Source organism: Lutzomyia longipalpis, chromosome 3 (genome assembly GCF_024334085.1).
Source record: "Lutzomyia longipalpis isolate SR_M1_2022 chromosome 3, ASM2433408v1".
In the NCBI taxonomy this organism is placed as follows: Eukaryota; Metazoa; Arthropoda; class Insecta; order Diptera; family Psychodidae; genus Lutzomyia; species Lutzomyia longipalpis.
In genome coordinates, this window is record NC_074709.1 from 8425316 (window position 1) to 8442134 (window position 16819).

Here is a 16819-nt window from a genome sequence, read left to right on the forward strand (position 1 = left end):
TTTAATTTCCAAAGAAGCACTCTCGCGGAAAAAATCACCCCCTTGTTGCTCTTGCTTTTGTTCCAATTTCCACTCTTGTGGGACAAATAAATCATAAAATTGATTAACAATTTCTCAATGCTTATTTCTTCATTTCCCGCGCGTTGTTTTTGTTGCGGGAATCCAATTAAAAACTCTATTTCGCATTTCAGTATACACAAACTTTTGAATGTTACTCTTTTGCAAATTTCCGCAGAGCTTTTGTGCTTTCGGGATCCATCTTTTTTGCAATATAAGTTTTAAATAAAATCTTCTATAAACTACACACAAAAAAGCACATTGATCAATACTTTCAATCACTTGCTATGTAGTATAGCTCATATATAATTTCACAAGATAAACTTTGGAGAAAATTTAAATTTCAAATGACTTTTCTTTCATGTTTCTGAGAAATTTTGACTTGATGCGGTACAATTTTATCAAAAAATGTGTGTCAAGATATTCAGGATTTTTTTTTGTTTTCAATGGAAGCTCTATCGAATTTAACAAACTCCATAAAAATCCCCACACCGCAGACTTTTTAGCATGAGAGGAAAATGTTTTTGAGCTTTTTTGGTGAAGTTTCTTCTGGGAAAATTTGGGAATAAAAATCTCAGTTTTTTTTTATCGCAATTTAACATTTTTTCCAAAGTTCAAAAGAAATATTTTCATTCATTTTTCTTCTTTAAAATGCGATCCTTTTGTATGCTAAACTATCGTTAAATTATCAATGAAAATGGTGAAGTTTTTTTGAAGATTTTCTCAGAGAGCTTTTTCTTCAAACAATTTGACCTGAAACGAGAATTTGAGGGGCTTTCATGCATTTCTTCATCATTTTGATGTACCCATCATTTGGGTAGACTGTTAAATTTCTTCGTCACCAATCTAACATGTAACATATTGTACCATGAAGACTTCCGAGGCCAAATCTTCCTTTAATTATTCAGACAACGCCTACAAAGTTTGCCTTTCCCGTCAAATAAGCTCCCAGAGTGAGCTTCTTGTAACATTCCTCCGAAGCTTTTCTCCTTTTCCGTACACGAAGACAATCCGTATGATGGGGAAAGACGATAAAAAGTCTTCCTCTGTGCAAGTACTCTGTGTGACTTTGTTGGTCAAAATAGATGAAGAAGAGAAATTTCAGTTGGGAGATAATACTCAAACTTTCCCCGTCATAGAATACCCATACCAAGTATGTATGTAATTGATTTTCTTATATCAATACAACCCCCATTTGCAACTACCAGTCTTTTTCACGTAGATTTCCGGTATATAGGGGCGGATGAAAAAAAAGTTAGAATTTTGTCCCAAATGAGTTGCATTTTCCTATTGAAAAAGATTTTCTATTTATCCATTAGTTGCAACTGGAATCCACCATGTAAATTCATTAAGGATTCAAATGCATTGAGAACAAAAGTAGCGGAAATGAAAGCAATTAAAAGTACAAATGGGAAAAATAGGGGAGGACATTGCAAAATTTCTTCCTTTCGAAGCTCCTTTTAACCATCTTCACATACACAAAGAACCCGGGAGAGAGAGAGAGAGCTTTTTTTTCCCTTCAATTGCAATTTTCCTGCGGAGATGGAGAATAATGATGGGAACACGTTTGCTAGAGGATTTAAAAGGAGTTTGAGGAGGAGTGGTGAAAAAAATGTATATGTGCAGAAAAAGTTCTCAAACAAATTCCCCATGGGACGTTTGGAAGAGAAAGAACCATGCGGATGAGAAGGATCGCGCGCAATCATTTTAAGTATTCTAATTTATTTCACAGCTTTCATTTCTTCATGAAGTTAAAATGAGGAATTTCCCTTTTTAAGACGCGAGTGGTATGCGCCATTCAATATTAATACATTCAGCATATATATATTTAACGGATACACGTGAAAGCACAAAAAGCTCCATACAAATATTGATTTTTAAACATGAATGTTATTGGGAGCTCGTTAAGAATTTCATGGAATTTTTGTGTATAAAAATCATAAAATGAAATATTTCCCTCCTCCCGTCTTTCTTGCCAAAAGATGCTGTGGATGGATAATCTCCAAACCAAACCACGCATATAATACCATTTTATTTATTCTCTCTCTTGTTTGTCGGGCTTCTTTTCTTTCCTTAATCTGTTTTAGTTATGGGAAAGAATTGAAAAATTGATCTCTTTGGGGTTCTTTTGGTGCTTTGAAGTTGATTATTTTTGCCTTAAAGGAGCTTTCAAAGGGAAAGCTTTCTCTATTTATTTAATTTAAATTTATGTATAGAATGAGATAGCTGAATTGCTTGTAAAGAGATAGCTTTGTTTAATTTTTCCATCGACGTTTCGATTTCAAGAAACTTAATTCTCAAGGAAATTGAATAAATTCATAACAAGACTATACATTATCTTTCTCTTTGATTTCAATTACAAACACTAAGCTGCAATTTAGAACTTTTTAAGTATCAAATTTAAGTTTTAAACTACAAAAGTAAATAATTTTGAGCACTTAATAACTGAATAACTGAATTCTCAAGCAAGGAATAAAATCTTTCATGAAGTTCTCATTAAAAATTGCAGTTTACTGAAGAGAAGTTTTGCACATTAAAAAAAAAGGAAAATTCAAAAAGTTTTATTGTGCACAAAAACCATCACACTGCAACGTTCGCGCACTGCATGATAAATTATTCTCAATTTAAAGCAAAACTGTTGGGTGACACTGAGATAACGAATTGCTATGCTTAATGGGAAAGAATTTTTAAGGGGCGAGAGAGATCTTTTGGGGTGATGTGCCAAAAAAAAGGGAAAAGGAAGGAAGGAGTCATGATTTTGAAAGACCTCCTGCCTTTTGTCTCTGTGTGACTGCAGCAAAAGGCAAATTAAATAACGATGAACTTTTCTTTTCTTTTTTTTTTCAGTCTGCAATCAATTCTCAAGGGGTGTCTTCTCAATGCTCGGTGCCGTGTCACCGGATTCCTTCGACACACTGCACTCCTACTGCAATACATTCCAGATGCCATTCATCACACCATGGTTCCCGGAAAAGGTAAAAGAAAACTCCCCACATCCCCCTATTTGATTTCATTTTATCTCATGCTGCGGGAAGGGGGAAATGTGAATTTTCATTATAACACCGTTTTTTTTTTTTGTTCTTACTTCCTCATCTCAACTCACAGCCTCACACCGCGTCAATTTAATAACGTCATTTATCATACAACTTTTCTGATATTTCACTTTTTTTCTGCACCCATTTCGATGCCTCCTCCACCCACGCGTAGGATGGTGGTGTCCAAATGGGGAAGGGGGTTCTTGATGCTCTTGCTGAGGAGGGTTGGGGGTTTATATTTAATGTTTTGTGGATATAAAGACGAAGAAGGTGGAAAGGGGCATAGAGCGAGGAGCAAAAGTTCCACCAAAGTGGTTGAAGGGTGTTGATAATGAAAATTTAATGAGTCAGATACGTTGGATGGTTCATTGAAAAAAGAACTTTCCACCATAAAGGTCTCGAGAATGGATCTTCAAACCACCCCCCACCGCTTTTCCATCAGACTGTACAACACACTTTATATTTTTGGACAAAACATGATGTGATTATTCGTGGAAACAAATTAATAATGGGCTCAAGATTGATGATGTTGTTATGTTTCGGATGAGTTGCCATCGAGATTGTGTGTGTGTATGGCTTAAAAAGAAAGTTGAATGTTATTTTAATGGATAGAATTTTCCATCAAATACCCACAATGTTGGGAGATTGTGAGAAAAGTCCCCCATTTCGATGTATTTTATAGAAAATCAGTGAGACGATGCGTACAGAAGGGGGTGGATTGGTGCGGAGGTACTCAATAGAAGGAGATTTTATGATGAAAATCATCTTCGGGGGCTTTTATTCGATGAATATATACATCAATAGGGGTGTGAGGTATGCGTAAAGAGCTTCCCTCACTGTGTATGGTAATAGAATTATGCCATCGAGTACTTCACACAACTCCTCAACATTACGCAGCCCCTTCTTCTCCCCTTGGTGGCTGCGATATGGCAGAGAAGAGACCGAAAAACCTCCCGGAAATATCAACCCCTAATAATTTTGTCACATTTTCCACACCTTCGCACGCTTTAGCTTCATCACACACCTCCACCCCCCGCCCCAGAAAAGCTCTCACCTTGGCAATAAAAATGAATTCCCACAGCAACAATTAAACCACCCTCCCCTCAATGTCGCCAGGAGAGAAATCTTACCGGCACAGCAGTACTTCCGTCGTATGGAGTGTCATAAATTTTTCTTGTTTGTCAAACTCACTTCATGCAATCGTGGCAGAAATGTAATCATTCCGCAATCAATTCCTGTCGGATGTATCTATCACACTTTCTGTCGCTTTTAGCACACTTTCACCGCATGAAAAGGAGCTTTTCTAACTAATATATATCCACTCTGACTGCTCCAAATAGCTCCCGAGTTCCTCTGCACACAAACACACACACACACCTCGTATAAACTTGACTATATTTTGAGAGTTTTCACCCCCATTTTGAAGGGGGTAGAGAAGCTTTACAAGTAATAAACCCATAAATGCAACCTGCTTAATTTCAAATTCAAATTCACATGTACATATGGTTTAAGCTTTCAAGCAATCAGTGCCCGCAAGAGAGCACAAAAGAGCTTACGATGCCTTGATAGTTTCTCTATTTAGTGTGAATCATGATTATGTTCATTAAAATTCAAAATAGTACGTACTCATGTGAATATTGAATTAATGGAAAAGTTTGAGAGGATATATATTCCTTAAGAAGGTTGCATGAAAAAAGGATTTTAGGTGGAATATATTTAGAAACTTGAGGAATTTTCTGATCTATTTTTGAGTCATTTTTTACATTAAAATAAGCTAAAAGTTTAGAAATTATTTAATGGGAAGCAAATGGGTTAAATGTGTGTTATATATTGAAAATTTTAGCTGTGTTGAATACATAATATAATTGAATAAATAATTGAAGGAGCGAAGAAGAGAAAAGTGAATGATGCCAAGTAGAGCTTTCGATATTTTCTTTAATATTTAAACAATAAATAAGCAAATAGTTTGAATCTTAACGAATTTGATATTTAATTCAATAAAGTAATTTACTAAAGAGAGATATTTTCGACATTTTAATGAAAACTAAAAGAAAAAATCAAGATTTTCTTAACAAATTATTTCCTTTTTATATGAATTTTATTTGGTTTTCCTTAATATGAAATTATTGAAATAAATTCATTTAATTTTATTTCATTTAGTTGGTATCTCTTTTTATTTTAATTAAAAGGATTTCCATGGAATTATATTCGATGAAAATGCATTTGGAAAATGGAAAACAAATGAGTGTAATAAATTTAACCCATATGTTAGTCTGCGTGTAAAAACCCCCATAATCCTGCAGATATCAATTTTTATAAATAAATTCAACAATTGTAATGCAAAAAATACAAATATATGGGAAACAAAGAGAGAGGATACATCATTTTGCCTCTCTATTTACGGTAGAAGTTTTGGCATTTCCATTTTAATTACAATGCAACACTTTAGCCAATATATTATTGGCAAAATTGCAAATATCATCCCTTTGCATTATAAGGGAATCCTTATGGTAGAATAAACTTATCACACCCAATATAAGCTCATTCATCAAATTTTATCGCATATTAAATTTATTGCTCTTGACTTGGAGGAGATATCATCATCAAATCTTTGTGAAAATTTCCAAATCTCAACGCATTACTCCCTTAATAATGAGCACAAGCAATAAATTTTGCAAGATAATTGAGAGGTCTTATATGGAATAAACCGCATGTGAGATTTTCCATGCAGCTCACACGAAACAGAATATATTTCCCATGAGACATGAAGATTTATCCGCCCCTTTTTCATTCGACCCTCCGCACAAAAAGCTCCTGCAAAAGGAGCTTCCGCGAATGAGCGCATTTCCTCCATTTTCCAACTGATTTGCCCCAAATTGGCAATTTTCATTCGTGAGAGATCCTCTTCTGCGCCAGAAACGAACCAGAAAGCATCAGTGGTTGGGAATTAAGTACATCAATTTTTACCGTGAAAAAAATCTTATTAAAGTCATAAAATTAAATGTCGGGAGATATCCGCGATAAAGAAAGCAACTTATATTCTTTACCATAAAATTAATGAGCAAAACGAACATGGGGTGTTAAAATGAGGTTAAAAGCTGTTGGTTTTGCTACACCCCCATCCACCCCGCCTTATGTCTCGCTATGAACCCACCATCTGATATTAATGCTAAGAAGCGTGTTTCATCTTTAAAGTTGAACGAGTTTTGTGGTATTTTTTCATCCTGCCGAGGGGTTGAGGGGTTGCTATTTTAAGTATGATTTCTTACACAAGTGCACTCACTGGATTTTCTCTCGGTTCTCTTTATAAAATTAATAAACTAACCTACGGCGTAAGGAAGGTCCTTCTGTGGGGTTTATTTGTGTTGTAAGAAAAAAAACTGCGGAACATTAAGTATTAAAGTTGCTGTAATAAAATTCACCCCCTAAATACCTCATTAGAGAGCCCCCTTTCAATATTACATAGACATAGAGGGAGTGAAAGGAGAGATGTCTTGTGTAAATAAATAATAGCAGCATAGGAAAAGTAAAACCTCTTACACTGTGTAGTTAAACATTAAAATTTCATTGGAAAATATTTAACAAGGCGATATAATATTTACTTAGCTACAGGGGAGACTTATATACATTCCAAAATGAGCGTCAAGTAGAAATCTTTTGTGTGTTAAAAAATCTTTTTGTTATATAATGTTCCACGCGAAAGATGGTGAAATGTGGATGAGAAAAATGTCCGGGAGTTTTTCATTGTTGGAATTAATTCAGCTTTCCGTGGGATGGAAAAATTTTGGGCTTTTGTCATACAAGTCAAGTGTTTATTGTTCTATCATCTCTGCTTGAGGAAATTCTACACGCAGAGAAATGAGAATTTAATAAATATACGCTGAGATTATGTACCGTACAAATAATTCTGAATATTTCCACAAAACATTTTCATTTTGTTGCAATGGGAGATAATAATGAAAAAGAGATTTATACGTAAAAGATAAATTTTGGAAAATTCTCTCAAAAGGAAGGAAATACAAAATATATGTACATTGAGACATTTGAAGTACCTATTTAAATTCAAATCCGATATAAATTTTTGATGTTTGTGTGCCAATCAATGAAGATGGAAAGGAGTCCCACTTAATACTTCATTTTTGTCTTTTGTATTGCAAAATTGATGAATAATTAAGAATTTCAAAATGGGTTCAGAGGCGTGTTCGGAAGCTTTTGTATTATAATTCCTTTCTCATGGAGCAAATACCGTAAAATGGGGTGAATTGGAAAAGATCAGGTTAAAATGTTTTGTGTGTGAGAAGGCTTTTCTTTTTAATAAAAAGCTCAAAAAGTTTAAAATAAGAAAGAAAATATCAATCAAATTTTATATAATATTTTTACTAAAAAGTTCTATTTGAAAATTTATTCAAAATATTTTTTTCTTAAATATTCTGAACTCATCACAACTTTTGCAATATTTTCAGAATTCTTTATTGAACCTATAAATATCAAACTTGTAGACGAAATAATGTGTAGAATCTTCTTTGATTTTAAATATATTTTAATTATTCATCGCCAATAAAAACATCTAATACTTCTTCTTTTGATAAACTTTTTTCCTTCTTTATTTTTGCTTTGAAAAAAGTTCTTTCTCTTATTTTTTTCAAATACAAACTTAAAGAACTTTCCACAAAACGAGGTCAATTTAGTGAGACAAAATTCCTTCGTGTGAAAAGTTTTTAGTGGCAAAAGCTGAAAGTTTTGATAATATTCATCGCGAACAACAAGCAACTTTTTACTTTTTACCATGCGAGTATTTCTTTAATGAATCTACGACTTTGACGTACATTTTCTTCGCCACAAATTACTACCAAGAAGAAAGGTTCATTGCCATGGTTATGAATACCTTCTTTTTGGGACGTGGAGGTGGGTAGAATAAGAGAGAAAATTGAGTTAATGTGGGAAGCAAAATAACCCTTATATAGGTACCTTATAAAATCCATGTGGCCAATATGAGAGGAGCTTTTTGCGTAGGAGAGAAATTAAGGGTCCAAAAATCTCATCAACGTCTCATATTGCGCCATTCTTTGAACATTCACGACTCGCGAGTGATTTTGGCTTTTAATGAAAACTCATCATTCCTCCCGTTTTTTTTGATGTCATATCAGCTTTCCAAGAGCTGCTAAAAATTGAATTTTTGCACCCCTCGTTCATTTTTCGGTGGGACATTTTTTGTGTGTGTGAATTCTCCGTGATGAAAAATTGCCTATTCGTCGTATAATTCTAGGTGCAGAGTCCATCATCGGGCTTCCTGGATTTTGCCATCAGCATGCGCCCCAATTACCATGAAGCCATAATCGACACAATCCGCTTCTATGGATGGAAAAAAATTATCTACGTGTACGATTCGCACGATGGTAAGAAAATCAAATTAAATATTCTAACAAAATTTTTCCGAGGCTAATCAATTTTATTTTAATGCAATAAATGTTTATTTTACGGAGAGAATTTTCACAACCGCAAAATCTCTTGCGGATACCCTGTAGATACACATTTAGGATTATAATGCTAACACGCATAATAATCTCTCCCATAATATGACTTTTTCTCTGTGTGTAAATGCGAGAAAATATGCGTGTATGGGGCGTGTACGGTGGGGCAGAAAGGAAGGGGCGCATATTATGTGTATTGTGAAAAAGCTCTGGGGGTTTGGGAAAAGGACAAAATCCCAACGACGACGACCTTTTTCCCACTCCCCTCACAAAGGAAAAAAAATATCTATATGGTATGTGTGTGGCTTCCTTCCCTCCCCGCAGGACTTTTACGACTCCAACAAATATACCAAGGCCTCCAGCCGGGCAATCAAACATTTCAAGTGGAAACTGTAAAACGCATATCGAACGCCTCGGAAGCGATAGAATTCCTGCGAGTGCTGGAGAACGTGGACCGCTGGTCCAGGAAGTACATCGTGCTCGATTGCTCAACTGATATGGCTAAGGAGATTATCGTGAATCACGTTAGAGACATTTCTCTTGGCCGTAGAACTTATCACTACTTGCTGAGTGGTCTTGTAAGTATTTTATTTTCCATCCGTCATAAATTGTGTGCCTTTTATATCCAATCCCCACCCCTGTACACAACACACCCTTTTCTCATCCATGGCTTTCTTCAGCTTGTTCTTCAACCACCCACCCACCCTCCCTCCCTTTGGCATCTTTCAATGTTGCGCGAGGAATGGGGGGAGGGCAATACCCGACCCTCGTGGACGTTGGAGGAGAAGGAGATGAAAAAAAATCATGTTACAAGTCCTTCGAGCTTCGGCAGGCACCCCCAAGGGTACATAAATCCTTCTCCTTAGGGCTCACACACACAGGACGGGAAATCTCGTGAACTTTTGGGAGATTTTCGCCTTTTGTCGATGGAGGAAATTCCAAGAATTAATGATCTCCTTTTTTTCTCCATGGATCCTCTAAATTCTTTTGACGGTCGCTCCTTCTTTGAATAATCCTCAATCTTTCACGCTCTCACTGACACCATGCCCGTACATTCCCTCAATTCAATTGATATTCACTGAGTTATATGCTCTTTCGGGTACAGAAGAGATCTTTTTCCATCAGTTTAAGACTTTTTAGCGCTTCTTCTTGGTCCTCGTTAAAATTGAAAAGTTCAAAGAGGAATTTGTGAAAAATTTGTGGTTTTTGTGTTATTTAAATTGTAATTTGATCAAGATTTATCCAAGGGAAAAACTCTTTTTATCGACTTTCTTTTTGTTTAAGGGGTAAACAAATAAATAAGCTTTTTTGTTTTAGTTATTTGGTCTAAAATTGAAACAAATATTGTGAATTTTTCTGCAAAATTTGCAGTTTTTTCTTGCCAATTTGAGGCTCTATTTCAGCATGTTTTTCTCTTTCAAAATATTTGCCAATTTCCGTGCTATTTTCATTCCTACTTTCGGTAATTTTTATCAAGGGGTTTTATTTAACTTTTAACAAATTCTTCTCTTAAATTTATTTTAAAGAAAAATCAAAAGAATTAGAAGCGTCCTAAACAAAAGAAGTAAAAAAAGAATGAAAATATATCATTTGCTCGATGTATTTTTAAGTCCCTTCGTGTTGTTGAATTTAAAAAGAATCAACCCCCTCCCACCCCGCACGTCTTTCCATGAGCAAGGAGCTTTACAGCGTCGGTATATATCCTAAATTTGGGAGATAGGAATCAAGTGAAATTGGACTCTTGGGGGTATATGTATAGCATAGAGAGGAAGGGATATGGAAATGGGGTAGTAGCGCACACAAACCCCCAAATTGTCACACTAAAACCCTCCGCAAAAAGAAAATGTCTCGTCCTGCAGGAGGGTGTGTGTGTGTGCATGCCTGAGGAGCGGATATTTAAGAAAATTGTAATTTATTGTAATTCACAGATCATGGATGATAGATGGGAGACCGAAGTGATAGAATATGGTGCCATCAACATAACTGGCTTCCGAATTGTGGACACGACGAGGCGCTATGTGAGGGACTTCCTCGAGGGATGGAAGAAACTCGACCCAGCCACGTCTCAAGGGGCAGGCAAAGAATCAATATCGGTAAATTACTTTTCTCGTCTTCTCTCTCATTTTTTTTCATCCTCGATGCCTTTGCAATCTCCCTCCTTCCTTCTTTTTTTTATCCATCGCCCAGATCGCTTCTTGGCAAATAAACTTTTACCACCTCCCCCAACTCCAACATAAAAGGGGACACGGATTGTGCAGAGAGGGAGCATTTTTCATATTTTATCACTCCACCAATTCACAAAACTTGATCCCTCCAACACATTGTGTTCAATACTTAATACACTTCGTCTCATACTGTGAAAACTATTTGTGATGGAGCGTGGAATGAATGATAGAGAGAGAAAAAAAAGTAGAAAAATGTGTGACGATAGTTGAGCTTTTTTTTCTCCCATTCTTCATTGTATATAATTTTCATTTATGCTCCACGAGGACATCAACAAATAAAACAGGACGCAAAAAAAGCGTGCAAAGGCGTTAGCATTTAATAGAGATGGAAGAGGGAATTAATTGCAAATTGAGTGAAACGAGGAAGAAGATTTGCACCAGGCAGCATAAACATACAACATACATACACTTCCCATAGTCATTCACGGAGGCATATTGCGGATTGAGACCAAAAATGCAATCAATCATTTCAAATTAATGGGATTTCACGGGAAATGGATTACACGTAAACAAGCCCCAGTGCTTTATTGTTATTCAGCTCAACTACCCACATTCAACCCCAAAAACCACCCCCAAACAATCCCTCTCGCATTGTAATCTCTTTCTTCGACAAACCCCATAAATTGACGCCGATGAGTTCGTTATGACAACATTATTTTCCAAAATGTACTGCAAATGCCTCCCCCAAACCCATCTCATCCCCAAATCTCTCATCCCCATCTAATTAGGGCACATTGCACGTAAAACGTACACGAAGGAGCTTTTTTCCTATCATGGCATGAAGAAAAGATATTAGAGAAAGAAAAAATATCCTTAAAGATCCTTTTTCTTTTCTTTCGGCATTTAATTCCACGTGAAAAAACATTTTTCATCTATTATAAATTCGATTGGCTAGCAAAAAAAAACACACATAACATCGAGACTTTTATTGATGGAGATTTATATTAATATTTTTCTTCTCATACAAATGCAGAGGTGGGTATGGGCTGCAAGATGGGGCTGTGGGTGGGAAATGTGAATTTATATTTGTGAAGAAATGTGAAGCTCTATGGAGTTCATGAGGATTTAGCGCTGAAAAGATGTTTTCCTTAAAATATTTTGTGAAAAGATGAAGATCACATAACAGCTTCATTGAAATTTTATATTCACGGACGCACAAATATTTTCAAGCTAAAAGAGCAAAATAGAGAAAAAAACGCAGAAGTATTTCTGGGGAATGTGAAAGGTTCTATGAGGAAGAATAAATATACGGGAAATCAAATAAATAATTATTTATTTTTAATATAGAATTGATTTTCTCTTGAAAAAGAAAATTCCTTGTTGAGATTTTTCCTGGAAATTACATAATTGTCTAATTTGTTGGAGAGAAAAGAAACTCCTCAATGGGTTTTACGGACTTGTAAGAAGGCATAATTCCCATTTAATTGAATCATACATTTTTTCATTGGAATGAAAGCAATAAAAAATCGCATATATAATTTTTTTTTCATTGCCATCAGGAAAATATGTCTTCCTCCCTAAACTTTTCCTGCAAATCTTTCTCCGAGGAAAATTTTTCCTGATAAATTCCTCTGAGAAAATTTCCCGCATGGTTCATTAAAGTCATACAGGGTGGGCTCTGGGGGGAGGGAGAGGGAGAAAATCAAGAAGTGGGAACATTGCAAAATTTCCTCGCCCTTCCACTATGCTGGTGTTCGTTTTTTTTTTCACAATTTCGGTGCATTGTAGATTAATTGAAGTGGAAAATATTTCATCTCACCCACTTTTGTACATTTACTCCATACAACCACCACACAAGCCCACCCAATATAAAGAGCGCCATGTACATCTCATCACGCCCTCGAGTAGGGTCACGAATGATGGAGAGAGAGAGAGAGAGCGAGTGCGGGGGTTATAGGGCGCGCATAGTGTTGAGTATCGCATGTATGATTTTGCTTTTGGTATTCCACAGGCACAAGCTGCACTCATGTACGATGCTGTGTTCGTTCTCGTGGAAGCTTTCAATAAGCTCCTGCAGAAAAAACCTGACCAATTCCGCAGCTACACCACAAGACGTAGTCAACCGTTTAACACCTCCTCCTATTCCACCGCCATGGCAGCTGGTGGCTCAGTTGGTGCCACAAACAATAGGGGTTTGGATTGCAACACAGCCAAAGGTTGGGTCACCCCGTGGGAGCATGGTGATAAAATTTCTCGATATCTCAGAAAGGTGAGGGCAACAAAATCAACATATATTCAAATTTTTATACTACATAATAACACCATATACGTACAAAGAATATAATACCATCACCATAATATAAAAATGGGAAAAAGACCATTTCCATGGGTCATGAAAAGTTGGGAGAGAAAGAGAGACTTTTCACGCAAATTTATTGCTGTCCCCTGTGGTATAATACAAGAAGTTGCTGGGTAAGAGCGAAAGAAATGAAGAAGCTCTCAAAAACTATATTTTTCCAATGCAATAACCTGGGGGCTTACATCTCACTTTTTATCTTAAATAAAACAATCCTTCAATTGAGTTAAGTTAGGTATGCAACTTTTCCTGAAATTTTGATTAAAAGAATTTTATTTTGAAATTGTGCCTAATTAGGGAATTCACCTAATCACGTAAAGAATGCATAAAGAATGAGTAAACAAATTAAGTAGAAGTTTTCTTAAGTAGAAAAAATAGGAAATTTAATAAAGCATAAATAATAGACGTAAGAATAAGAACAGAGAAGAATCAAAATCGAAAAAGTTTCGATTTTTCGATTCCATAACATGAGAAGCAAGAATCCACGGTATCAGCAAAATATAATTTTCTTGCTCTCGTGAACCCAGAATAAATTCCCCATGACGTAAACTCTGCGAGAAGTTTAGCAAAACTCTAAAAAAAAAATTCGCAGAATGTAAACTAAAAATTCGAAATAATTTCCATGGAAATTCGAGTATAAATTCAGCAGAATGTTAAAACTTCTGCAAAAATAGTTTCTGATCATTTTGCATTCAGCGGAATTTTTGTTCTTGAATTTCGCAAAGCATTAATTTCAATATTTTGTGAACATTTTTCTACTTTAACGAGAACGTTGAACTTTTTTTTTATTACTCGTGAAACTAAAATCCTTTTTCTTTGAAAATGGAATTCTAGAAGATTTGTTTTGAATAATGAAAAATCTAAACTTATTTGTCCTATAAATCCTATCCCTAATCTTACATATGAAGAAAATTTTCAAAGGAAATTAATACAACAAAGAAGAAGCTTCAATAATTAAAAAATACAATTTCTCAAATAAAAATGCAAATGAATTTTTCCAAGTTAATTTTCGGGGAAAGTTCTAAACCCCCGGGGTGTGCAATGTGGGTGGGCAGAGAAGTGTGAAGTGGCAAGTCACGGACGTTCACAGAATGTCCACGAGAAGGGAGGAAATGGAAGTCGAAGGACTTTTTTAGCTGTGATTCTTTCTTGAAAGAAGTTAGCTGTGATTCTTTCTTGAAAGAAGCACAGCTTCTGTGTACACTCAAAAATGCAAAGTCGTCAGATCGGGCTCAAACTTAGGATGAGCACGAATTAGGGTCCCTACATTCCAAAAAACGTATGCGCCAAAAATCTTTCCGGCCGGCCGGCCGGCCGTCCGTCCGGCCGGAATATAACACTATATTGCAAGAGAACGGTAATAGATAGAGACTTGCGGTCAACGGCAAAGTTCATATATCGGGTGGAAGACATCCGATTATGAAGTCAAATCCAACCCCCCACCCCCGCGTCCGCCATTTTGAATAACTGTCAAATTTTGTTTTCGCTATATCTCAGCCCCTATTTTAGCTAGAGGTCTGAAATTTTGATATGTTGTAGGGGCCATCAAGACCTTTCCAACGATACCTCATTTTTGAAAATCGGTCAAGCCGTTTAGTCAATATGGCCGCCACAATTTTTCATCGAAAATCGACCATAACTCGAGAACGGCTTGACCGATTTTGATCAACTCGGGCTCAAATGAAAGATATTAACGAGCCCTACAACTGCTCGGAACATCGCAAGTTCAAAAAATGACCGCAAGTGGCGCTAAAATCGAAAACAAAATTTTCGATGAGTTTTCGATGAATATCTCGAGCACCGCTTTATAGAATTGCTTCATATTTTGATATGTTATAATTGGCTATAATATCTTTCATCATGCCAAAAATGAAGAAAATCTATGTAGCCGTTCCGGAGATATCGCGTTTTAAAGTTAACATGTCATATCTTGAGTTACATAAGTCCAACGCCCCGCGCAGCGGGGCGTTTTATATATACACATATAAAATTAAATAAAATATATATAAATGCATAGATATATACATTGTATATACATATAAAAATACAAAGATAAATATATATAAACTGCAAAGATAAATATTAAATATAGCATGGATGGAACAGTATAAAGCGAAAGAACGGTAAGTAAAACTTACGGGCTGTGATTCTTTCTTTGTCAGTGAAATGTGAAATTGACTGAAAATTGAGGATGGGCAAATTTTGAGGAAGGATTTCTCGCGTACCGAATCACAGCCAACGCCCATGATTAAGGCTTTTCACAAAATTTCTGAGCGTTGGCTGTGATTCGGTGCGCGAGAAATCCTTCCTCAAAATTTGCCCATCCTCAATTTTCAGTCAATTTCACATTTCACTGACAAAGAAAGAATCACAGCCCGTAAGTTTTACTTACCGTTCTTTCGCTTTATACTGTTCCATCCATGCTATATTTAATATTTATCTTTGCAGTTTATATTTTCTGTACGGTGTGGTGTCCACCCTCAACTTAGTCGGTAGCACTTCCACCCTCCACCCGGCTGGGACTTTTGCTTTTGGGATTTCCGTCTGCAAAACCCCAAAAAGTCTCACCATTATTGTTAGCAATATTTCTCTGTCCCATCCTCTCATTTTCTTTCACTCAATCCTATGATGGAATATTCAATCAAAATGTGCGACTTTTTTATGTATTTCAGCCATTTGCATAAAGATATTTCCAAAATAGGACTTTTTCTCATTTAAACTTTCTTCTTCTTTTTTTTTCGGGGGTTAGGAGGGCCGAAGGGTGGTTATATTCCAATGATATTTGACTTTTATCTCACCCCTTGGCAAATTTTATTGAATAATTTCCAATCTTGCCCCACATAATGATTCTTTCATACTGATTTTTCTTGAGATCAGCAAAGAAGTTTCTCGCTCGGGAGAAGAATGAGAGCTTTTTCACAATATTTGATTTTTATTGCTCTATTTGTTTTATTTGTTTCAAATTCTTTTTGAAAGTTTGTTCTTTTACGAGGGTAGAAGAAAAGAATGTAAAGAGAGTGATTGATAGTAAAAGTTATTAAAGAATTTTCCGGGAAATTTATTTAAAAAGATATTTTTTTGCGTCTTCTTTATATTTAGTCAAAAAAAAGAAAGCTTTTAGAAGCTTTCAAGAAAAGCTTCTTTTATCTGTCTCTTTATTTTTATTTATTTCAAAATTAGTAATAAATATAGGAAAAACCCCAGGAAAATAACTGAAATCAAATAAAATAAATTAATGAACAACCCAAAAAGATTTTTCTCTCAATCTCGCATGTTTCAAAAATTTATTTTGTATATAATTTATGAAGAGAGATTGTCAATTATGCGGCAGCAGATGCAACGACAAGACAATTAAGCAATAATAAATTCAAATTGAAACAGTATTTTCCTCAAATTCAAGATAATTTCTTCAATATTAGTTTCTCTATTCATTTTCACCAAGCACAATGTTCCATGTTTCCCGAAATATCAATTAATCCACACAGATATATACCCCCCACAATATATATTGAATTTCATTTTGCAAATTTGTACCACATTTTGGAGATTGAATTTAGTTTTTTTACTGTCTTGTTTTTATTTCATTTCAACTCGCTTGACTAAACTAGCATATGTGTGTGTGGTTTTTGCACTATATATTACATTGGTGCACTTTGTCAATTAAAATCCACAATTGTCCATCATTGGAGAGGTGTTAGAGCTCGTCCTGTTTTTATATGAGACAATGTTTTTTTG

The 16819-nt window shown here is 35.5% G+C and overlaps 1 protein-coding gene across 2 annotated transcripts in view; it reads left to right on the forward strand.

The window, feature by feature from the left end:
- Positions 1-16819, forward strand: part of LOC129791812 (glutamate receptor 1-like) — a 41371-nt gene that overhangs the window by 14329 nt on the left and 10223 nt on the right. For both annotated transcript variants that reach the window (XM_055830349.1, XM_055830350.1), the window contains 5 exons: positions 2905-3032; positions 8359-8488; positions 8888-9141; positions 10492-10656; positions 12740-12997. In XM_055830349.1, coding sequence (XP_055686324.1) covers positions 2905-3032; positions 8359-8488; positions 8888-9141; positions 10492-10656; positions 12740-12997 — 935 coding nt within the window. The remainder of the gene's footprint in view (positions 1-2904; positions 3033-8358; positions 8489-8887; positions 9142-10491; positions 10657-12739; positions 12998-16819) is intronic.